Source organism: Aethalodelphis obliquidens, unplaced genomic scaffold, assembly GCF_003676395.1.
Source record: "Aethalodelphis obliquidens isolate GAN/ISIS:26980383/991018 unplaced genomic scaffold, ASM367639v1 scaffold51, whole genome shotgun sequence".
NCBI lineage: Eukaryota > Metazoa > Chordata > Mammalia > Artiodactyla > Delphinidae > Aethalodelphis > Aethalodelphis obliquidens.
In genome coordinates, this window is record NW_020837995.1 from 11,099,895 (window position 1) to 11,121,671 (window position 21,777).

The following is a 21,777-nucleotide window of genomic DNA, read 5'->3' on the forward strand; positions in this document are numbered from 1 at the left end:
GGCTAACAGCCTGGGCTCTCTAGTTAGATTCCTTGGGTGACCTTGGAAAGGCTGCTTAAATTCTTCTGAGCCTAGGCTTCCTCATCTGTAAAGGGGGGGAAAAGTAGTACCGGTCCACAGTTCTTACAGTGGATTAAAGATGGCCATTAATTCTTTGTCACATTCCCCTTCCCTTGAATCTGGGCTGGCCCTGTGACTGTTTAACCAACAAAAAATAATAAAGTTATACTGTGCTAATTCTGGGCCTACACTTTAAAAAAGCTTGGAAGTTTCTGGTATGGGGGAGTCCTAAGCTACTATTTAAGAAATCCATCTGGGGAGTTCCCTAATGGTCCAGTGGTTAGGACTTCATGCTTCCACTGCTGGGGGCATGGATTTGATCCCTGGTCTGCTAGAAAAACCACATGGGAAAAACACATGGAGAGGAGAGGCTCTGAGACTACAGGGACAGGGACATCACAAGGAGGGAGAGAGCCCAGCCATCCTAGCATCCCAGTTGAGCCCAGATGGTTCCAGCCCCAACATCTGGACAGCAGCTGGGCAATTTTAGGGAAGACCCTAAGCAAGACTAGTTGAGCCTAGAGCTGTAAGGTGATAAAATGGTTTTTGTCTTAAGTTACTGAGTTTTGGGGTAGTTTTTTATACAGCAACAGATAAACTGAAACATCCTTCCATTCAAAATCCTTGGGATCAGCTGTGTTTTGGAATTGAGAATTCTTGGGACTTTAAGAAGTTAATACGGTGCATATGCCACATGTTAGATAATACCTCCAGCAGGGCCTAGGACATAACCAAACACTTTTCTATTTCTGTAGCAAAATGTATGACTATTTACACTAGATGGGATAAATGGGGATTAGAAAGAGTCTTACCATGTCGGGTTTTGCTGTCAAACGAATCTTGTTGGCAAAGTTATAAAAATCTTTTTCATTTCCAAAACTGTGGATGACAGATTGTGGACCCATACTTATCTCAAAGGGTAAAGATTAAATGACACAATACATGGAGAGCACATAAAGCAGTGCCTGGCACACAGTAAGTACCATCACTGATCACTATTATTTAGAATTCTAGGATTTGGGGATTGGGTTGTGTTGGGCACAAAGTCTAGGAGAGCCTGACCTGATCATAATCCTCAGGGGCAAAGGGTGAATCCTGCTGCAAAATGTGGTGCAGCCGAGCCTTCACCCGGTGCTGGCAGCTGCTCAGGGAATCGCCATCACTGTCCAAGAGCCCGTTCATGTTGGCACTCTTCACCATTTGTACCAAAATGGGTGTCAGCTCCCCTTCTAGAGCTAGAAGGCCCTAGAGGGGAAGCACAGAATCTATTAGTTTTCCTTCCAGTCTAGTTCCCCTAGGCCTCGATGGTCCCAGAGATCCAACGAGAGCTGGCTTGGGAGTTGGGGTATAGGTCAAGGGGCCCACCCCACTAATTATTCTCAGTAGTATAGAACGCAGTCAGTACATACAGCTGATTTACTTTGCTGTACAGGAGAAACTAACACAACATTGTAAAGCAACTATACCCCAATTAAAAAAAAAAAAGAATGCAGTCAGACACAAGCAGAAACTTCTCTGAGTTGGCACACAAACACTCTGAAATTTCCAACTAGTTCTCCAAACTCTGCTTCTCTACCTAATGGAAGCTGGAACTGTGGGTGAACTGTAGTGTGCACCTTGGCAAAGGCTGCAGCAGTCATCTGGACACGGCCCTCATCAGAGGCGTAAATCTTGAGATCGTGGCGGAAGGTGCTATGGAGGCGAAGCAGCCCACACCCGGGGAAGCCAGCATAGTCACCTGGGGGCAAAGGGGAAGACCAGGAATGGATGGCTATAAATACCCAAGAATGCTCATTTCCCCTTTAACTTCCCTATTGTCTCTGTCCCTTGTTTCCCCAACTTATTCTCTAATCATCTTATCTCAGCCCTGCTAGGTATTTACAAAACACTCACCCTGTCCTCCAGGGTACATGCAGCGGAAAGCTCGCCCCAGCTCCTCAGCCTGAACACGGCCAGCAGGGGTCAGTTCTCCACCCCACTTCAGTACCAGCAATAGGGATGGGGCCAGAGCCTCCCCCTGTGGATCTGCGGGAATAAGGGGCAGTGAACAGGTCTAGATCTAAGGAAAATAGTGGGGACATCTAAATGTTAGGTCTTCTGAGGAGCCCGGAAAGGTAATTTGGGATAGAGGTCATCTAAGGGTTCAAGAATAAAAGATGTGAGTGGTAATGGGAAGGGGGTATTACATCTTACCTTGCCCCTCATTAGAAGCTTTTACTCCATGAGGGTAGTAAGTTAACTGCACCTTCCGGTTGATGCCTGAGAAGTGACCATACCTGCAGGATAAACTCACAGTTTACTTTCTACCCCAGCACCCAATTCTCACTGCTAGTGGCCCCCCTTTCCTATTCCCTTTCTCACATCTCCAGCACAGATTTCAGCTGCTCCAGTTTCCCAGTCTTCTCCTCAATCTCACCACTTGGTTCTTTTTCCAGTTCAGCCAATAGCAGCCTTGTGATGTCCAGCACCTCCTGGAGGAAACAACAGGGTATCTGTGCAGGAGGCCAAGTCCTGGCTGGTTAGGCTTTCATCCTGGTGTCTCACTGAGGCCCCCAATCCCATACCCTCTATCTTTCTGTAGCACTGCTCCTCCCAGCCAGATTCATCACCTTACCTGTAGCTGCTCAGGCCGCTTCAGTTTTAATTTCCCTGTCTTGTAGCCACCATGTTTTTCAAATAGACTAAAAAACCTGAAGAAATAAGGAGAAGCTTCAGTATGGGCTGAGACAGACAAGAGCCTCTGGGAGGTACCCCTCCCCATTTCCCTCACAAAAACCTATTTGTCTAGATTAGGATACTCTGCCCACCTTGGGTGTGTCACCTCCATCTTCATCTTCTGCTTGGGGGTACGATCCCCGTGACGGATAATTGCAATGACGCAACGAAGTTCCATCCTAAGATAGGGAATGTTGTTAGAGCCTCTCCCCAGTCCCACCCCACACCGCCTCCCATTTCATCCTACCCGATGGGTCAAAGAACAGAGGAAAAACTATCTGAGATTAGGAATAAAGGTAGGCTCCACCAGTCAGATGGCACAGGGTCAGGAAGTAACCACTGGTCTGACACAGATGCCTTAAGTAGGTTACTCCAGATTTTTAACTTTTACTTTTGCTCACATAGTGCCAGATGTGGTAGGGACAATGGGAATGTCCTCAGCTTCTGTGGGGATGGACCATGGGATCTGGAACTGCGGGGCAAGCTCCCGCATTATGGTGTTCCTAGAAGGAGAAATGCAAAGAAGCCATGTGAAAATGAATGAACCAGAACTACATATATGAATGAAGCTCACAAAAACTAACAAGTAGTTGAAAAATACTTTAATATAAAATCTAAAAACATGCAAAAGCCACCGCATATATGTAATAAAAGTATGAATATATAAATGGGAATGACCAAATAAAGGACTGGTTACCTCTGGGCGGTGGGAGGGAAGGGGATATAATTAGTAAGGGGTAAGTAGGGGCTTTAACTATATTCTTTTTTTTTTAATTAATTTATTTTATTTTTGGCTGCGTTGGGTCTTCGTTGTTGTACATGGGCTTTCTCTAGCTGCGGTGAGTGGGGGCTACTCTTCCTTGCGTACGTGGGTTTTCATTGCAGTGGCTTCTCTTGTTGCAGAGCATGGGCTCTAGGCACTGAGGCTTCAGTAGTTGTGGCTCGTGGGCTCTAGAGCGCAGGCTCAGTAGTTGTGGCACTCGGGCTTAGTTGCTCCGTGTCATGTGGGATCTTCCAGACCAGGGATCAAACCCGTGTCCCCTGCACTGGCAGGCGGATTCTTAACCACTGCTCCACCAGGGAAGCCCTATATTCTTTTTTATTTTTTGGCTGCACTGTATGGCTTGTAGGATCTTAGTTCCCTGACCAAGGATTGAACCCGTGCCCCCTGCAGGGGAAGCTCAGAGTCCCAACCACTGGACCGCCAGGACATTCCCACCTTTTTCACTTTTAAACCATTTTTACGATATTTAAAATACAGGCATACCTCGGAGATATTGTGAGTTCAGTTCCAGACCACCACAATAAAGTAAATATTGCAATACAGTGAGTCACATGAGTTTTTTTAGTTTTGCAGTGCATATGAAAGTTATGTTTACAGTATACTGTAGTATATTAAGTGTGCAATAGCATTAGGTCTAAAAAAATGTACATATCTTAATTAAAAAATACTTTATTGCTAAAAAATGCTAACCATCGGGATTCCCTGGTGGAGCAGTGGTTAAGAATCCACCTGCCAATGCAGGGGACACGGATTCGATCCCTGGCCTGGGAAGATCCCACGTGTTGTGGAGCAACTAAGCCCATGTGCCACAACTACTGAGCCTGTGCTCTAGAGCCTGTGAGCCACAACGACTGAGCCTGCGTGCCACAGCTACTGAATCCCGCGCGCCTAGAGACCATGCTCTGAAGCAAGAGAAGCCACCACAGTGAGAAGCCTGTACACCACAACGAAGAGTAGCCCCTGCTCGCCGCAACTAGAGAAAGCCTGCGCACAGCAACAAAGACCCAACACACCCAAAAATAAATAAATAAATTTACTAAAAAAAAATGCTAACCATCATCTGAGCCTTCAGCAAGTTGTAATCTTTTTGCAATAGTAACATCAAAGATCACTGATCACAGATCACTATGACAAATATGATAGTGAAAAATTTGAAATATTGTGAGAATTACCAAAATGTCACACAGAGACATGAAGTAAGCAAATGCTGTTGGAAAAATGGCGCCAACAGACTTGCTCGACACAAGGTTGCCACAAACCTTCAATATGTAAAGAAAACGCAGTATCCGCGAAGCTCAATAAAACGAGGCATGCCTATACAGTAAAAACTTTCCCATTCTCTTCTTTAAGCCCATTCTCCCCAGCTCAGACCACTGTGCCCCTTACCCCAGAATCTTGGCACAGTCATCATAGTATTTCATCGAATTCTTGACGAAACTGAAGCCATTGACATCACACACAAAGGAGTGACCGTTGGCACGAAGGAGGTCAAAACCACAGACCGTTTGCTGCAGGCGATAAAAGCCAGATGAGAACAAGAGAGCCACTCTTCCTTCTCAGCACCCCCCTCATTCCACAGCCCCTCTCCTGCATCCCTCCCACCCCCCCGCCCCCAGCACACACACCCTCCCCTTCGCCGCCAAGGGGACTTCCTCCACCTTAAAAGCTACGCAGACTTTCCTGGCCACCAGCTTTTCCATGGCAGTCAGCATGACTGGATATCGAATTTCTTTCCCCTCACTGTCTCTTTCGACCTTCCCATCCAAAGCTGGAGATTTTCTGGCTTCAGCATGGGCATAGTCTGGCCCCACTGTATACACCTGCAGGTACATAGCATCACTGAGTATGCCCACAGCTCACCCTGCATATGAGAAGACAATGTGAGCACTATGTCTGTAGACTAGTTTCACAGTAAACAAAAACAAAACTAACAAATCCCCAAGTTTTATGAACAAGGAGACTGACATTTTTCTTACTGAGCTCTACTTTAGTATCATTATGAAGGTTTCTCCACAGAACTCCAAAACTATTGCCTAGTCCTTACTAAGAAATAACTTATCAACAGTATTCCATTTTCCATGTCACTCTTGCCCTTGCTCTGATAGTGACAATGTAAATACCTACTTCCCCCACTTCTTACCTTCACCTGCATATGAAAGCCCATCACATTCATACTTTATTTTCTACGACCACTTCCATACACTTCCACTTGCTTCCCAAGCACCCCACCCCACCCAGACATTTATAACCTCTTAAATCCCTGTATCCACCATAACCTTGACATCTGTGCCATCTGTTGGCATAAACTCCTCATAGATGTATGACCCTGTCTTCCGGACGCTGCTCTCAGGAGAGTAAACGCTGCTCCGGCTGCCAATCTTCAGAAGAAAAAGGAAGGAAAAGAAAAAGTTGCCTCTAACTTGTCCCCAAATCCTCCAGCTGCCCTCCCCACAACCTCATTCTCGCCCTTCTACTTCTCTGCCTCCTCAAATGCCCAAATGTCTCCCATACCTTACGGAAGAGGCGCTGGCTTCCTCCTCCGGCTGAGCTGGGGTAGTAGATGTAAACATTGTGGTCCTCTGCACTCACTGGCTTCTCCACAAAGGGCTTGGGAAAGACGGCTCCATTTACCTCCACCTGATCTTCACCCTCAATCAGGTTGCACTCTGAAAGGTAGGCGTGTGGTCATTCCTAGGGCCTAAGAATACTTCCAACTCCCACTTCTCCGAGTTGTAATCTCCATAACCCTCAAATTGCTATGACCATATCTTAATAATAGATATGGTAATTAATATCTATATAAGAGGTCCAAAGTTCTGTCCAAAGACCCATGGCTCTAGCTCTACCCATAATCCAGTAACCAAAGCCTCACTGAGCCGGGTGGTACATAGGAGACGTCTAGAGGAAGGAGAACTGGGCTAAGTCGTAGAAAGCAGGGCAGGACTGGACAAGGCCAGGTACTCACCCTCAGGCCGGGCAGGGTCACGGTTGAGCACAGCATATCGAGGCAGATCAATACCCTCCTCCTGCAGGATCCGGTACACCTCCCTCCTGTCACCCCCGAATAAATTAGCTGGGAGAGGTGGGGGATGGTGACCAGGGGAGAGGCTAGGGATTTCATTCATTCAGGAATTGGGAGACACTCGTGTACAGAACTCAACAGGGTATGGTACAAAAATTAAGCATGTTTCTTTGACTCTGCCCCTCCCAGAGTGGGTTCTCTAAACAGGCATGATCTCAGGGCCACCCATCCCACCAGTCAACAGAAAGCTATACCTATCCTGGATGTAATACTGCATAGCCAGGTCATTGATAAGAAAAGGGTTTCGAAGTTTGGAGTAAGCAACAGCTTTGTCCAGAGGAAAGCCTGGGATGGAGAAAGGAAATAGAGAGACCAAAGGAAGAAAGTGAAAGAGACAGTGAGAAAACAGCAAGAGAAATAAACATATTAAAGCTATTAGTTGCCACTGAGCTCCACTACCCATCCAACCCAGCACTCATCCTCCTGCCCAACTTCCCAAGTCTAGAATATCCATCAGAAAAAAGTAAAACAGAAATTATTTTTAGGGTCCTTCCAAAGACCAATTCTGTCAGAGACCTAAGAATCTTAGAGCTGTCCTGAGGTTCAAATATGGGCTTTAAACTACCACCGGCAACTCCTCCAAGATGTAGGGAGAACAAACCCCTTTGCACTGTTCCCTAGTGTGTTGGGAAGAGCTGATGGCCTCTTTACTATTGGACAGTAAGAGCCTCATTTCCCAGTCCAGCATTCCCAACACCATTCCTTCTCATTTTCCTTCACACACACCAACCTTTGGAGTGGAAAGAGATGAGGCAGTGGCAGGATGGCCAGTTTTCCACAGGTTCATTAAGGATCACATCTTCTCCCAGGATGATAACAGTCAGGTAGTCAAATCTGCAGAGTCGCTCTAGGATTTGGGTCATTGGCTTGGACTTGGATTTCTTGGTCATGGCACAGATGCCAACAATGATCTGAGGTTCAGGAGGCTACAGAGAGGAAGTGCTGTCAGGTACTTCCCACCTAAACCATCCCTATCAGGGAACACACTGTTTCATCTCCTTAGGGCACAGTTTCTTGCCAGGACTTTGGACCTATGGGGTTAAGGTTATCTCCTAACTTAGGCCTAGATTGGGGTACCTGCAGGTATTCCTACTGCCACAGTAGGAAATGTGTACTCGGGCAGAAGAGTAGGAGAACCAATAATAATGAGACAACAGGACGAGGGCATAAGGGTAGGGGCTTCAAAGAGAGGCAATCTAACCAATCTCCACTGCCCTTCCCCTTAATCAGAATAGGGCCTGTTTATGACAGGGAGTCTATGCATTTGGGAAGAATGGGGAGAGGTGTCTCCATCCTATGGAATCTCAACTATGACAGGGGTCCCAGAACCAAGTTACATCGTTTTCCCTGGTCTTACCACTTCATCCTCCTCATCCTCAAGGAGCTCGCTGTCACTCTCTTCTGTCCTCATGCCTATTCCACGGGTGCCCAGCCCCTCATCTCCAGCTCCAAGGAAGAAGTGGGCTGTGGCGCTCTCGCCCTCACTGGCCGGCAATGACCACATCCCCGCCGGAGCACCCACTCATCCCGCTCTGCAGTGGAGGGTATGTATCCCTGTTAGTTCAGAATCCAAGCCCCATGGCAGTGCATGGGGATGGGGGATGGGGAATGAGAAAATAAGAGGGAACTACAAGCGGACTAGGGGAAACAGGAAACAAAGCTATGGTGAGAAGGATCAACAGGAAAGGAGGCATGTGGGCTATGACTTGAGATGACTAAAGATCCCTAAGAGAAAATCGAGGTCTCCCTTTTCCTCCCTGCTCACCCCACCCCCAACCATGAGACTGGTAAGAGGATCAGTAGATTAACCCTTACAGTGCTGGCATGTCCCTGATTCTGCCAGCAGGAAAAACCGTTAACTCCAGCAGCAAATGGGAAAGGCAGTTCCTCATGGAAGGCTACTGTTGATTCCTACCAGAAGAGAAGGTCAGAGTGACATTTCAACTTTGGACTCATTCCAAAATGTTCCTGGCCCTTCTCCACTTCCCCACAGTAGTGTTGAACTCAGTGATTTAATTCAAGAGCAGAGGAATAAGAGAGTTCATTTGCCTTTGCTCTTAACCCCTATCTTCATTCCTACCAAGGATTAACTCAAAAAAGCATTGACTGAGGGCACCCTATGTTCTAAACATTAAATCAGAACATTAAAATCCCCTATGCCCCATCTCTCCTTCACCTGCTTTACCTTAAAAGAGAGATGCTCAGTTCCAGAAAATCTGTTCAAGGAAAGAGGTCTAGTGCTAGTTGGGAAGTTGAGGATACAGGCATCCATACAACAGGCTCCAACCCATTCTCAAACTGAAATTTCAATTTTCTCTCTACCATCTCAGGGTACAACAGACACAAGGCTGGTCTAGCCCAAGGTCCTTCATACCAGAAGCTACAACGGAAAAAAAATCCTGCCTAGAGCCATTATCAGTGAGAATATCTTAAGACTTAAAATTAAGTCAGAACAACCTGGCAGTTCCCCTTCTGCATACATACACCTGCAGCAGTGGTTCTTAACAAACTGTGATTATACTGTGCAAAGGACATTTGTCAGGAGACACTTTTGGTTGTCACAACTGGGGAGATGCTATTGGCATCTAGTGAGTAGAGGCCAAGGATGCTGCTCACCATTCTAAAATGCATAGGATATACCCCCACAGCAAAGAATTGTCCAGTCCAAAATGTGAGTGGTGCCAAGGTTGAGAAACTCCGCTGTAGAGAAACTCTCCCACATAAAAAGACATTTGCAGGGATGTTCATAACCTTACTGCTGGTAATGGCAAAAACCGAGAACAACTCAGATGTCACAAGTAGAAGAATGGATAAATATAATGTTGTGTTTACAAATGGTTGACTAACAGCAATTATTAAAAATGAATCGGGGGATAAATTAGGAGCTTGGGATTAACATATACATACTACTATATATAAAATTGGTAAACAACAAGGACCAACTGTATAGCACAGGGAAATATACTCAATACCTTGTGTGTGTATATATATATATATATATATATATATATATATGTATATATATATATGAATCATTTTGCTATACACCTGAAACTAACACATTGTAAATTAACTATATTTCCATTTTTAAAAAATGAATCAAAGCTATATATAACATGGACAGCTTCCAAATGCAAACTGCAGAAATATACATGCAGGACAATTCCACTTGTACAAATAAAAAATACTACATATGTTTATGGCTGTATACATAATTAGAAGTATAAAAACAGACGGGAAAGAAAGACATCAAATTCATGATAGTGGTTACCTCTGAGCAGAGGGGAAAACAGAACTGAGAAGGATTCAAATGGAACCTCACAACCTTACCTATAATGTTTATTTCAATTAAGAAAACTCTGAAGCAAATATACAAATGGTTAACATCTGTTAATACTAAATTGTGGGGATACGGGTATCTGTTATTTTTTTCCAAAAATGAAATTGAGTCACATCTGCAATTTTCTACATTCTGCAAAAGTTCTCAGAAATACTGACCAATGGCTCTAATGAAAGCCACAAACTCCTTAAGTAAATGGAGTAATTTAGTCTTATAGGTTTTTAGTCTTCAATATTTACTTTCCGTATTTTTATTTTAAACGCTTCCATTACAAGTGAGTTTGCAGCTTCGATTAGAAAGTTATAGCTAATCTTTATATAGATCTTGACCTTTCTAGTCTTCACCATCTGCTTTTCTCTGTTGCTCAACCACCGTGAGGGCACAACATTCTCCTTAGGCTTAACGTTTTCAGCTGTACACTGCAGGTCTTATACATACACACTCCTCCTGATTGTAGCCTGTTTCTTTGAAATCCTTTTTCGTGACCTGACCCAATTTCCATGACTTGTGACATTCCCAAGGTCCCTGTATAGTTTAAGCAAGCAGAATTTTGTTGCACGCTTTATCCTTTCTCTGAAGCAGGAGCTTTCTCTAAGATTCCTAACCCTCCACACTTTCTTCCACTAGGTCTTTCCTGGTTTTCTACTGAATGTACACTGCCACATTCTTGAAATTCTATTATAACTCTATAACAGGAGATGATAATTGAATGGCAAAGGAGAATCTGTTCACAAATATGGAGCTGAAGAGAGATGAAAGGTCTAAATTCATAGTTAACAAAGCAGAAATAGAAGCCTGACAGAAATAGCTATGAAATAAGCCAGGATTTATTTAGATGTACCTCTGCGAGAAGCTGGGATTTAATGTGGTGTTCCAAGAGCCATTGCCCTGTTTTCTGTGCTCTTCTCCCCTTCCCCCTCTCCCCTAATACTTTGTTGCAAAAGAAAACTTCAGACTCTAAACTTCAGACTCTACAGTAGGCTAAAGGGCAGTCTTACTGGGGCCTGAATCAGTGTGGAAGGGAGCGAGGGGAGGGGAAGAAGCAGGAGACAGTATAATAGGTAAGGAGAGAGGGAGGGGCAGGTGGGCAATCTTCTCAGGAACATCTATGTTAAATCAGATCTAGAGAAGGGACTGAAGGGAGGGTAAACTGTGTAACTTTTTTATCCCTTAGAATTTAGGGCGCTTTCCTAATCCTCTAATTTCTTTAACCACCATGCACTTCTGCACTTGATGGAGGGCTCCATCAGTGATGAAAGAGAAAGGTCAGTACAGGGTCAGGCGGGAATACTTCCAACACAGTTAAAACTCCTCAGGCCATAAACACTATCTCCTTCAACAGTGGACCCCTTCTCTCCTTCTTGATGCAGTTTTTAATGCTTCATACATACCCTTATTCTGCCACTGATGAACTGTGCTGATGCCCTTGTTCTCGGTATCAACTCACTCATACTGCCTTCTTTCCCCAACTTACTAAAAGGACTCTTCATTGACTCCCCTAACTACTGCCCCCTCCTACATCACTAATCAACCGATCCAATCAACAATACAACTAATCCTGTCGCTCATTGACTCCCCAGCCTTAAACAGCCTTTCAAACCCTCAGATGAGTCACCACACTTGGTAACAAATTTATATGGAACCCTCAATGCTCCCCCGCACAGACTGTCTGAGAGCCACTCCTTCCCAACCTGCCTTCCCTCCAGGCTCACCTTCTCTCTCCTCTGCAACAACCCCTTCCTCCAGCCGAGCCTCCGGTCTGACTCCACTCCCACGCCTCCTCACACAGACCTGCCCGCCCTGACCCTCTCCCCGGCAGACTCCCCTGGCTCAGCAGGACCCCCTCTTCCTCACGCAGACCTTCACACGCCCATCTCTTCTCTCGCTGACCCCCTCCTCTGCGCTCTCCTCACTCAGCTCCGGGTCACGAAAACCACCTCCCATCCCGACTCCTCTAGCCTTTTGCCCGCCCCCGCCTTCCTCGCCTCACTCTCCCTTCGCTGACATTGAGGCCTCTCCGCTGGGTCTCTTTCTAGAGCTGCCCCCAGCCGCTCCTAACCAGGGCCCTCGGCACCGAAGGAGCCCACTCTACCCAGTCCACCCCCTCAGATACCGCCCCCAGCCCCCAGCCACTCCCCCACCGCCCCCGGCCCTCACTCACCCGCCTCCCTGCGCTCGCGCACCCGAACCTGCCGGCAGCGACACCTGACAGCGGCCCAATCAAAGCACGACTTCTCTTCGGCGCCACCAATCAGCGGAGGGCGCGCACCGGCAGCAGAGTCAGGCTGCGTTGGCCGGCGCTTCTGCGCGGAGGATGGTGGCCTCTAGTGGTTCTGGGGAGGAAGTGCAACCTGTTGTTCATTTTCTGATTTCTAACTGCGTCGCCACAGTCCAGATGCTTGGTCTAGACAGAGAATTTCCAGTGAGAAGAAGTGGGGGGAAGCGAGATGTAGAGGAAGAGGCAGAGTCTGTGCCATTGCACCTCCATGAGGACAAAACCAAGTCTTCTGTTCGTTTTGTAAAATAAAACGGGATATGATAGACGTAGAGATCCAATAAATGTACGTTGCAAATGTTAATGGACTAGAGGAGTGAAAGGGAGGCTAGAGACAAAGAGACAGAAACAAATCAGAAAGTTAAGGGAAGGAAAGGAGACTTACTTATGGAGGAGACAAGACGATGGATGGACTTGGAAGACTGAACAAGTGGATTCCTATCTCCACACTCTGCTTGCCCTCTTGCCTTTAATAGCTGTGCAGCCTTGGACAAGTCATTGAACTTCCCTCAGCCCCTCTTTTGTCACCTGTGAGAGAGTGGGACTAGAAAACCCTAACTCATAGGGTACTGATTATATGAAAGCATTTTGTGTATGTTTGTATTGTTATTATCTTTGCATCCTCACTCAGGTTTCCCTGGTCAAGACTATTCCAAGTTCTGTTACCCAACGCAAGTTTGTGTGCCCAAAGCACAGTGAGGCCAAACAAACAGAAAGGCCAGAGTTTGGAGCAGAGAAAGGTTTATTGCAGGGTCGAGCAAGGAGAACAGGTGGCTTGTTCTCAAAAACCCCATTAACTCCCTGATGGTTTTGGGGAAAAAGTTTTTATAGGCAAAATTTGGGGTGAGGGCTGCAAGTATGTGACCTTCTTCTGATTGGTTAGTGGTGAGGTAACAGGGCGGTGCTCCAGAACTCTGTTATTCAGCCTGAAGTTACCATCTTCCATGTGGGAGGTGGGGTTAGTTCCTGCAGAAGAACTCAAGGATATTGTTATGAATATTCCTCTGGGAGGAACCAAGATCCTGCTTTAATTGCTGCACTATAGTTTTTTGATTGTCCCTCCTGTGTTTCTGTATCCCTTCCCTTCCCTGATTAGCAACTGTTTGAATCTGCCCTTGAAACTCTGGAAAGGTCAAGGAGGCTGAATGAAGCCTATTTCTTACAAACAAGAAACAGGGACACAGAGGGATTTGTACCTGGGAGGGATGCACAGCGTCCTGCTCCATTTTGTCCCTAGTGTAAGCAGGTAGGTTAGGGGGTCACCGGAGAAAGAGAACCAGGAATGGCTTTCTTGATATAAGAGAACCCATTTTGGCCTAAGCCATTTTGTGATATAAGTATGGCCACAATGCTTGCCTTTGAACAGGTCTCAGTAATTAATGATCTTAAGGGAGGGAATGCAGAAACAAGGGAGGAGCAGTCAAGAAACAACAGTGCAGTCTTGGGGCAGGGCCCTGATTTCTTAAAGGATATACATAATAATTCATCTTTGAGCCCCATAGGGTCCTGTTCGGTTTCACCCCTTCATGAATATGCATGTATCCTTAGCTGAAAACTTCCCAGATTTTTTTTTTTTTTTTTGCGGCACGCAGGCCTCTCACTGTTGTGGCCTCTCCCGTTGCAGAGTACAGGCTCCGGACACGCAGGCTCAGCGGCCATGGCTCACGGGCCCACCCGCTCTGCGATATGTGGGATTTTCCCGAACCGGGGCACGAACCCGTGTCCCCTGCATCGGCAGGCGGACTCTCAACCACTGCGCCACCAGGGAAGCCCAACTTCCCAGATTTTGCTGTTCGGGGAGACGCTGCTTTGGGAGAGATCCCTGGTGTTCTCCTTACTTGTGGCAAGTAATAATAAATCCTTCCTTCTCCTGATCTTTGGCTTGGTTGGGTTTATTGGCTTGACACCCACCAAAAGGTGAACCCAGTTTTCAGGTAACACAACTGCAGAACTCCATCTATTCTCTGATTATTGCTCTCTTACCAGGAGAAGAAGGAACTGATGGACCTGGAAGAGAGGTAATTGGCTACTAAGGCTACCCACAAATGAGGAAGAAACGAAAAGGAGCACTAGGGAAGCCTGAGAGGAATGAATGAAATGAGAGTAAAGGGATGGAGTGGGGTCTCATCAGTGAGGCCAGTGGACAACTTGAAGGGAATTTCTTTTTCTCAGATCCTCTCCCTTAAGATTAACAAGTATCTTGCTGTCTTGTGGGTTCACCAAGGTAATGATACTGAGCAGGGCCCTGTGGGGCTCCTGGGCACAAAGACTTTCTGTGTCCCCCATGTCTTTGATTACAGGAAATAGCCTTCATTCAGCCTCCATGACCTTTCCCTACTTCCAATAGGCAGGTTCAAGCAGTTGTTAATCAGGGAAGTGAGAGGATGCAAGACAAGAGAGAAACAATCAAGAGAAACAGTTAGTGCAGCCTTGGGGTAAGGTCCTGGTTCCCCATCAACAGACACACACAAAGATATCTTTGAGCTGTCTTGCAGATACTGAAACCCCCTCCAGGTGGGTATGCTGCCCACAGACGCCAGAGCAGCTGGAACCTGAAGGTTGATGTTGCTGACTCCTACTTACCTCACCACCAACCCATCAGAAGAACGTAAGCCCAGTCACTGCCTTGATCCTTATCACCTACCCCCCCCCACCATGAGCCCTGACTAGAAGACCACTCCCTATTCCACAGGGAGGGGGGCACAGTTCTTGAGGTGCTAGCCTGCTGTGTTCCCTCCAAGAATAAAGCTACTATTTCTTTCTCCTCCAAAACTCTGTCTCTGTATCTCGTTTCGGCATCCGTGTACAGAGAGCCAATATTTTATCATCAATACCTGAAAGAATGGGCTAATGCCACCATGCCTACCCCATCTTAACTGACCCTCCATACTGAAGCCCACATCTCTATTTCAGCTCCAAGCATTCATTCTCCTTCTACCAGGACAAAGGTCAAGTCATACCCAAGTCACACTTGGAGATATGGGAACAAAGCCCTCTCAAATATGAATATGCACCTTGTGAGGAGGGAGGAGGAGAAGGGACCAGGTGGAAGGCAGAGATTCCTTGGTGACCCCATGCCCTTGGACACCGCTCCTTACAGTCTGGATTAAACAGCATTAGGGAGCCAAGAGAGGAAACACATGTGGCAGTTGGGGACCTGTGCCTGCCTGTTTCCGTCCTACACCTCGTCATCTCGCCACACCCTTCACGTCACCTTACACTCTCCTTCAGTTCAGGAACTGGGAGCTACAGAGAGCAGGGAGAAGGGAGAGGAGGAGAAGAAAGCATAATAATTCCTTGCCCAACTCCAGCCCCACGCCCAGCACAAACAACAGGTAGGCAAGCCTGCCGAGAATACTCAGAGGGAGTCCTGTGAGCAGCAAACTGGTCGGAGCCTGGAAAAGACTCTGAGAAGTAAAAGATCAAAGGTGAAGTAGGAGATGGGGAGGAGGGCAGAGGAGGGGGAAAAGTGGGGGATCATGAGAAGTGGAGGAAGGACAGAGCAGGGCTTCAGACTTGGGGGCACTGTGGGGGCGGGCAACACAGCACAGATGGGGTAAGAGTTCCTGTTTCCCTGATTTCTCTCCGGAATCCTTCCACAACCTTATAAGGAGAGCACAGGTGTGACAGGGAGGAGCTTTGGTCCTCTTCCTGGTTCTAAGGAAAAGGTGACCTTGAGGCAGCTGGTGTCTTTCTCAGCGTCTGCCTGTGTGCTTTCTCTTTGTCTTCCTCTGGTATCTGTGTTTATTCCACTGTTCCCCGAGGCCGCCTCCCCTGGGAAGATGGAGAGGTTGCTGAGGCAGGCCGAAAAAACGAGAAGAGGTTGGGTAGTGTCACGCTTTCACACCCACAGGGCGACGAAACGGGTTTCCTATTAAACCGGGAGGCTTAGGGGAAGGGTGTTCGGGTCTCTCCTGTCCCCTTGGGTGCTGTCCTCTACTTGGTGCTGAAATCTGGGCGACCTCATCTCAGGTGGGCCCGTTCCCCGGCCTAGGGCTGCGAATCTCCAGTCCTCCTAATCTACCTGGTGGGTGGTGCCTGCCCTCTGCCCCCGCACACCTAGGGCCGTGGCAGGCGGGAAGGCGGGGCCTGCATGAGCCCCACCCCTGGAGACTGCAGCTCTGCTTCCCTCTCCTGCGCCCGACCGCCGCTAGCTCATTGCGCCTCTCCTGCAGCCTGGTCGGCACCGGCTTCCACTCCCGCTCCAGCCTCCCTCCATTTCGGCTCCAGCCTCGCACCCACCTCCGGCTCTCAGTCAGCCTGTTTGCATCCTCCCTCCCGGTTCCTGCCCTGAGCCAGCTCCTACTCCGGGATTCCGTAACCAGACCCTCAAGCCATGGCTGGTCCCTTCTCTCGTCTCCTGTCTGCCCGCCCGGGGCTCAGACTCCTGGCTTTGGCTGGAGCTGGGTCTCTAGCCGCTGGGTTTCTTCTCCGCTCGGAACCTGTTCGAGCCGCCGGCGAACGACGGAGGCTGTATCCCCCGAGGTATCAGTGTCTCAGGCGCCCGGGTGAGGGTGGGGGTGGGGGACGAGTAGTTGCTAACGGGGATGGAGATGGGGACCTGGGCAATAGAGAAGGGCTATAGTCACGAAGGCTCTGGAGTACAGGCGCTGGACAGTCTGAAAACCTCAGTGGGGGTGGGGATGGAGGCCAAAACCATAAGGTGAAAGCATTCCTGAGGACTTGGAGCCCGCAGTTCCCACCCCCAAAGCCAGCTCTGGCCCTGTGAGTTCTGGCTGCACCTACCCTGCCCAAATTCCTAATTGAGAGACCAGGAACTATCCTTTCCGCTCTCCTCCATCTCCTTTTCCTGCTGTTCTCTCCCGTTTCCTGAATTCCCCTCCTTAGTCTTTCCCCTCCCCCCATCCCTAATGTTGTGTCCATGGGAGGAAAGAACTGAGCAGGTCTGGGAGAATTGAGCCTCCAGCCAGAGGAAGCTAGAACTCTTGGGAAAGAATAGATCCTGAAAGTCCCTGATGAGATTACCAAGGTTTAGCTCCCTCTAACCTCCCCTCCTCCCAAGGAACAAAGCCAGACATGCTCCCAGCTGAGTGCACTGGGTCTAGGCCCCCTGTGCCCTCCCTCCATGGTTACTGGTACCCTCTCCCTAGTGCTGAGTACCCAGACCTCCGAAAGCACAACAACTGCATGGCCAGTCACCTGACCCCAGCAGTCTATGCCCGGCTCTGCGACAAGACCACACCCACTGGTTGGACGCTAGATCAATGTATCCAGACTGGCGTGGACAACCCTGGCCACCCCTTCATCAAGACTGTGGGCATGGTAGCTGGTGATGAGGAGACCTATGAGGTAGGGGGCCCCCAGAGTTCCCCTGGTGACCCAATTTATCTCCCCAGTAATCCCAGCTCCTTTCCCCTAAAGACCTCACTTACCCTTAAGACTGGACCATCCATACTCATGTTTTCTCACCCAGTGAAATCAATCCACAACTAAACCTTGGGAAGGGATTCCCTCTCCTTAACCACCCTCTTCCTCTGAACTGCCCCTCAGGTATTTGCTGAGCTGTTTGACCCTGTGATCCAAGAGCGACACAATGGATATAACCCCCAGACGATGAAACATACCACTGACCTGGATGCCAGCAAGGTAGGTCGAATATTCCACTTCTGACTTGCATTGCCTTATATACAACATTCTGTTTCTCCAGTCCCTTCAACCATAATTATACCCTGACTCATAGTCATTATACTGCTGAGCTTTTAGTCTGTCTGGGGAAAGAATTGTATGTTCAGGAGCAGCCTCTGTAGAGAGGAGAGGGTGGATGAGAATGGCCACCCCCCAAGGTGGGCAGGTTTGGGGGAGGGTTTACAACGCCCTTTCGGTTGGAGTGCTTGCCCAATGGGCTTCCTCCATTGCAGGCAATGAGGACCCCTCTAGTCCTTAAGGTCTCTCCTTCCCAAAGGCCCTCAGCTCCCATCCACTGTGTTTCTGTGACTTACATTAATTTCTCTGATTCCCCAGATCCGTTCTGGCTACTTTGATGAGAGGTATGTATTGTCCACAAGAGTCAGAACTGGCCGAAGTATCCGGGGTCTCAGCCTGCCTCCAGCCTGCACCCGGGCAGAGCGACGAGAGGTGGAGCGTGTTGTGGTGGAGGCACTGAGTGGCCTGAAGGGTGACCTGGCTGGACGCTACTATCGGCTCAGTGAGATGACAGAGGCTGAGCAGCAGCAGCTAATTGATGTGAGGGGCTTTGAGAGCGAGCTGGGCGGGAGGGGCAGATGGAAAGAAGAGTCAGGGGAGGCTGGGCCAGATGAGGTAGATGGGCTCTGAGAAGCCCAGGGGCTACTGTGAGGATTCTTAACCCAAGTCCCTTTACTCTCCCCAGGACCACTTCCTGTTTGATAAACCTGTGTCCCCATTATTGACCGCAGCAGGAATGGCTCGAGACTGGCCAGATGCTCGTGGAATCTGGTATGAGGCTTAGCTTACCCCCTGCCCCTATAAGTGCCCTTTTTTTTCTATCTCCCCCAATTCTTGCCCTGCCTCTTAATCCCTGTCCCTCCCTCTCTCCTGCCTTCAGGCACAACAATGAGAAGAGCTTCTTGATCTGGGTGAATGAGGAGGATCATACACGGGTCATCTCCATGGAGAAGGGTGGCAACATGAAGAAAGTGTTTGAAAGATTCTGCCGAGGCCTCAAAGAGGTCGGAGAAGAGTGTATAAGGGAACTAGGTGGGAGGACTTGAGGAAAAAACAAATTTAAATAGGTAGATTGGGGCTTCCCTGGTGGCGCGGTGGTTGAGAGTCCGCCTGCCGATGCAGGGGACACGGGTTCGTGCCCTGGTCCGGGAAGATCCCACATGCCGCGGAGCGGCTGGGCCCGTGAGCCACGGCCACTGAGCCTGCGCGTCCGGAGCCTGTGCTCCGCAATGGGAGAGGCCACAACAGTGAGAGGCCCGCATACCACAAAAAAAAAAAGAAAAAGAAAAATGGTAGATTGACCATATAATTTATCAACCAACCCAGGATACTTTTGATGGTGAAAAGGATCACCACCAATCACTCTAGGACAAGAGGTATAAATCAGAACTGTCCAGGGAAAACCAGGATATGTGGTCACCCTAAGAGTAGGAAGAGAGAAAGAATGTCAGGAGTCTAAGGAAGTAAATAAAGCAGTTGCCAAATAATGCAAAGAAGGAATAAATGAGATGGTGGCTCAGTGCCTGGGGGGTGTGGTGTGGGATGGTGGGATGTGCAGATAAGGAAAAGGTTTAAGCCTGGATGGATGTAAGGAGTGAGAGATTGGTATGTTCATGATTCTAATGTAACCACCCAGTTGGGAGCCAAGGTAGGCCTTAACTCTGGATTCTGTCATTCTTGCTAAAGTAGCATGTCTAGATTTTAAGCTGAGAGTAGGAGGGAAACCAGGGAAGGTGGAGGATGGAATGGCCTAAGTTCTAAAATGCGCTGCTCTGCGTGAGGAGTTGAACTGAATCCTCAGTCCTATATGGATTAGGTCTCCATATTCAATTCCAGATTACAAATCCCCATAAACCCAATCCTTATTGTATTTTCTCATGTATACAGTTCTATTTTGAACTTGTAAAGGGAGAGAGCTCCTCTTCCATTTAGATCTTGGCTGGGAAGTTTCTGTTATTTTTAGCAAGTAATAGGTAACATATTAAATTATATGCCTTAGTATTCTCATCTGTAAAATTGGGAGAGTAAGACTTCCTACATTTTAAGTTGTGGGGTTTAAGTGAGATAATGCATGTAAAGTGCGTGGCCCGTAATAAGTGTTCCCTAAGTGTTAACTGCTGTTACTATTCTAGATGGAAGAATTTCCCCTTGTTCATCATATACAATATCCCCCTATGCCATGGTTCTTTCTGAACTAGGAACAGCGTCCCCTTACTCAGGTTAGGTAGTGGTCTTCATGTCCATCAACTCCGGCAGATCTCCAGTCTCTTCAACTCTTAATAGTCATCTTCATGATTAGGATGTTTACGTGAGACAAAAACATGCTTCCCACACTCCTCCCCCACCCTCCACAACTATGAATCCGGCTCTTCTGCTGCATTTTCACCTTCCTCTTGCTTTCTCACATGTGCTCTTTCCACAGTTAACAGGCTCCCTTGCCTCTTCCTGTTGCAAAGCCTACAACCTCATTTTCTGGCTGAAAGAATCTTCCAAGCTCTAGGCTCATTAGCAAAGTAAAGATGTCAATGCATGCAGAACTCATTGAATAATCGATCTTTTCTCAGTTCAGTTTACCACCTCTGTTCATCTCCCTAGATCATCCTTAATGCATCATTCCCTCAGGTTTCTCTTCTTCCACACAGGATATTTTTGCACAATCTCATCATTATGGGCTTGCAACATCAAAATTATCTTTTATGCATGATAATGAGCCATTTCCACCAAAAAAAAAAAAATCAGTGTCATTCTTTCACATCCCAAGTCTTTGTTTCTAGACATATTTTCTAGAGTTCCTGTGGGTCTAGCTAAGGGAAGGCTAGCATATCCCTGACTTTTCACTAACAGAGCCTTTCTGCACTCAGGTGGAGCGGCTGATCCAGGAGCGTGGCTGGGAGTTCATGTGGAATGAGCGTTTGGGATACATCTTGACCTGTCCATCTAACCTAGGCACTGGACTTCGGGCAGGAGTGCACATCAAACTGCCCCTGCTAAGCAAAGTAAAGGAGTTGTGGAGTTAGAGGGTTGTGAAGGAGGAAGGTGGCTGTGTATGGGTGGGAGGGATTGGGCATTTTGGAAAGGAGCAGACATAGTGTAGCTAAAGAGTCAAGGGGAAGAGCTCTGAGTGGGTTCAGGGCTCTTTCAGGTCGGACCAATCTCTGCCTCTGTTGACCCTGCCCCCCAATCTCTATCTCCCCTCTAGGATAGCCGCTTCCCAAAGATCCTAGAGAACCTAAGACTCCAAAAACGTGGAACTGGAGGAGTGGACACAGCTGCCACAGGCGGCATCATTGACATCTCTAATTTGGACCGACTGGGCAAGTCAGAGGTGAGATTCTTAGGGATTCGGGATAGGTCTGTGGGGGTTGAGATGTGACAGGGAGTGAGCCTCAGGAATGTAATAGAATCTGAAATGAAATTCAGGTTGAGTGGGGAGGAAATTGGAAACGAGTTCCCAGAGCAGTCAAATCAGTGCGGAAGAGAGTCAGATTGTGGCAAGCAGAGATCAAGGGTTAGTGTCCTTCAGGTGGAGCTGGTGCAGCTGGTCATCGATGGAGTAAACTATTTGATTGACTGTGAACGGCGTCTGGAGAGAGGCCAGGATATCCGCGTCCCTCCGCCTCTCCCCAACAAGCATTAACTCCCATCCCTAGCAGATGACTCAAGACTCCCAGGACCTCTGCCATTCTAACAGTGGCCCATTCTCCTTACTCTGGATCCTCCCTTTCCCCCCTCACTCCCTCTGTCCTAGTAAAGACTACTGGCTACGCTCCAGTTGTGTTATTTCTAATGGTGGGATGAGGAGGAACTAGCCTCCAGAAGAAAAAAAAGGCAGTGGGATTATTTGTGATGGAAAGAGA

The 21,777-nt window shown here is 47.9% G+C and overlaps 2 protein-coding genes across 19 annotated transcripts in view; one reads left to right on the forward strand and one right to left on the reverse strand.

The window, feature by feature from the left end:
- Nucleotides 1-12,223, reverse strand: part of PPIP5K1 (diphosphoinositol pentakisphosphate kinase 1) — a 49,539-nt gene extending 37,316 nt beyond the window's left edge. For 3 of the 14 annotated variants that reach the window (XM_027084124.1, XM_027084130.1, XM_027084125.1), the window contains exons 1-17: nucleotides 8,457-8,552; nucleotides 7,999-8,173; nucleotides 7,372-7,567; nucleotides 6,836-6,926; nucleotides 6,525-6,610; nucleotides 6,071-6,225; nucleotides 5,836-5,937; nucleotides 5,218-5,379; nucleotides 4,946-5,067; nucleotides 3,177-3,278; nucleotides 2,868-2,954; nucleotides 2,675-2,750; nucleotides 2,422-2,531; nucleotides 2,254-2,336; nucleotides 1,954-2,085; nucleotides 1,677-1,798; nucleotides 1,123-1,305 (exon numbers count right to left, since the gene is read on the reverse strand). In XM_027084124.1, coding sequence (XP_026939925.1) covers nucleotides 1,123-1,305; nucleotides 1,677-1,798; nucleotides 1,954-2,085; nucleotides 2,254-2,336; nucleotides 2,422-2,531; nucleotides 2,675-2,750; nucleotides 2,868-2,954; nucleotides 3,177-3,278; nucleotides 4,946-5,067; nucleotides 5,218-5,379; nucleotides 5,836-5,937; nucleotides 6,071-6,225; nucleotides 6,525-6,610; nucleotides 6,836-6,926; nucleotides 7,372-7,567; nucleotides 7,999-8,145 — 1,956 coding nt within the window. In that variant the 5' untranslated portion in view covers nucleotides 8,146-8,173; nucleotides 8,457-8,552. Of the gene's footprint in view, nucleotides 1-1,122; nucleotides 1,306-1,676; nucleotides 1,799-1,953; nucleotides 2,086-2,253; nucleotides 2,337-2,421; nucleotides 2,532-2,674; nucleotides 2,751-2,867; nucleotides 2,955-3,176; nucleotides 3,279-4,945; nucleotides 5,068-5,217; nucleotides 5,421-5,835; nucleotides 5,938-6,070; nucleotides 6,226-6,524; nucleotides 6,611-6,835; nucleotides 6,927-7,371; nucleotides 7,568-7,998; nucleotides 8,174-8,456; nucleotides 8,554-11,372; nucleotides 12,071-12,142 lie in introns of those variants that run through there. The other 11 variants (XM_027084122.1, XM_027084126.1, XM_027084123.1 and 8 more) reach the window with 8 other exon arrangements.
- Nucleotides 12,224-15,291: 3,068 nt separating this feature from the next.
- Nucleotides 15,292-21,687, forward strand: LOC113608101 (creatine kinase U-type, mitochondrial). Of its 5 annotated transcripts, none has more exons than XM_027084139.1 (10): nucleotides 15,292-15,684; nucleotides 16,432-16,741; nucleotides 17,368-17,566; nucleotides 17,768-17,863; nucleotides 18,239-18,460; nucleotides 18,606-18,691; nucleotides 18,801-18,924; nucleotides 20,782-20,916; nucleotides 21,120-21,245; nucleotides 21,444-21,687. In XM_027084139.1, the coding sequence occupies exons 2-10, from the start codon at nucleotides 16,593-16,595 to the stop codon at nucleotides 21,555-21,557; spliced, it is 1,251 nt and encodes a 416-aa protein (XP_026939940.1). In that variant the 5' UTR covers nucleotides 15,292-15,684; nucleotides 16,432-16,592; the 3' UTR covers nucleotides 21,558-21,687. The 5 variants fall into 5 exon arrangements, with proteins under 5 accessions (XP_026939940.1, XP_026939941.1, XP_026939942.1 ...); XM_027084140.1 differs by having other exon boundaries at nucleotides 15,472-15,591; XM_027084141.1 differs by lacking the exon at nucleotides 16,432-16,741 and having other exon boundaries at nucleotides 15,501-15,684.
- Nucleotides 21,688-21,777: the final 90 nt, after the last annotated feature.

Excerpts from the sequence above, each read along its gene's own strand:
- LOC113608101 (XM_027084139.1), top strand. The coding sequence starts at position 16,593 with ATGGCTGGTCCCTTCTCTCGTCTCCTGTCTGCCCGCCCGGGGCTCAGA. Across the intron at positions 18,692-18,800 it reads CCAGATGCTCGTGGAATCTG|GCACAACAATGAGAAGAGCT; the intron begins GTATGAGGCTTA and ends TCCTGCCTTCAG. Across the intron at positions 18,925-20,781 it reads TCTGCCGAGGCCTCAAAGAG|GTGGAGCGGCTGATCCAGGA; the intron begins GTCGGAGAAGAG and ends TTCTGCACTCAG.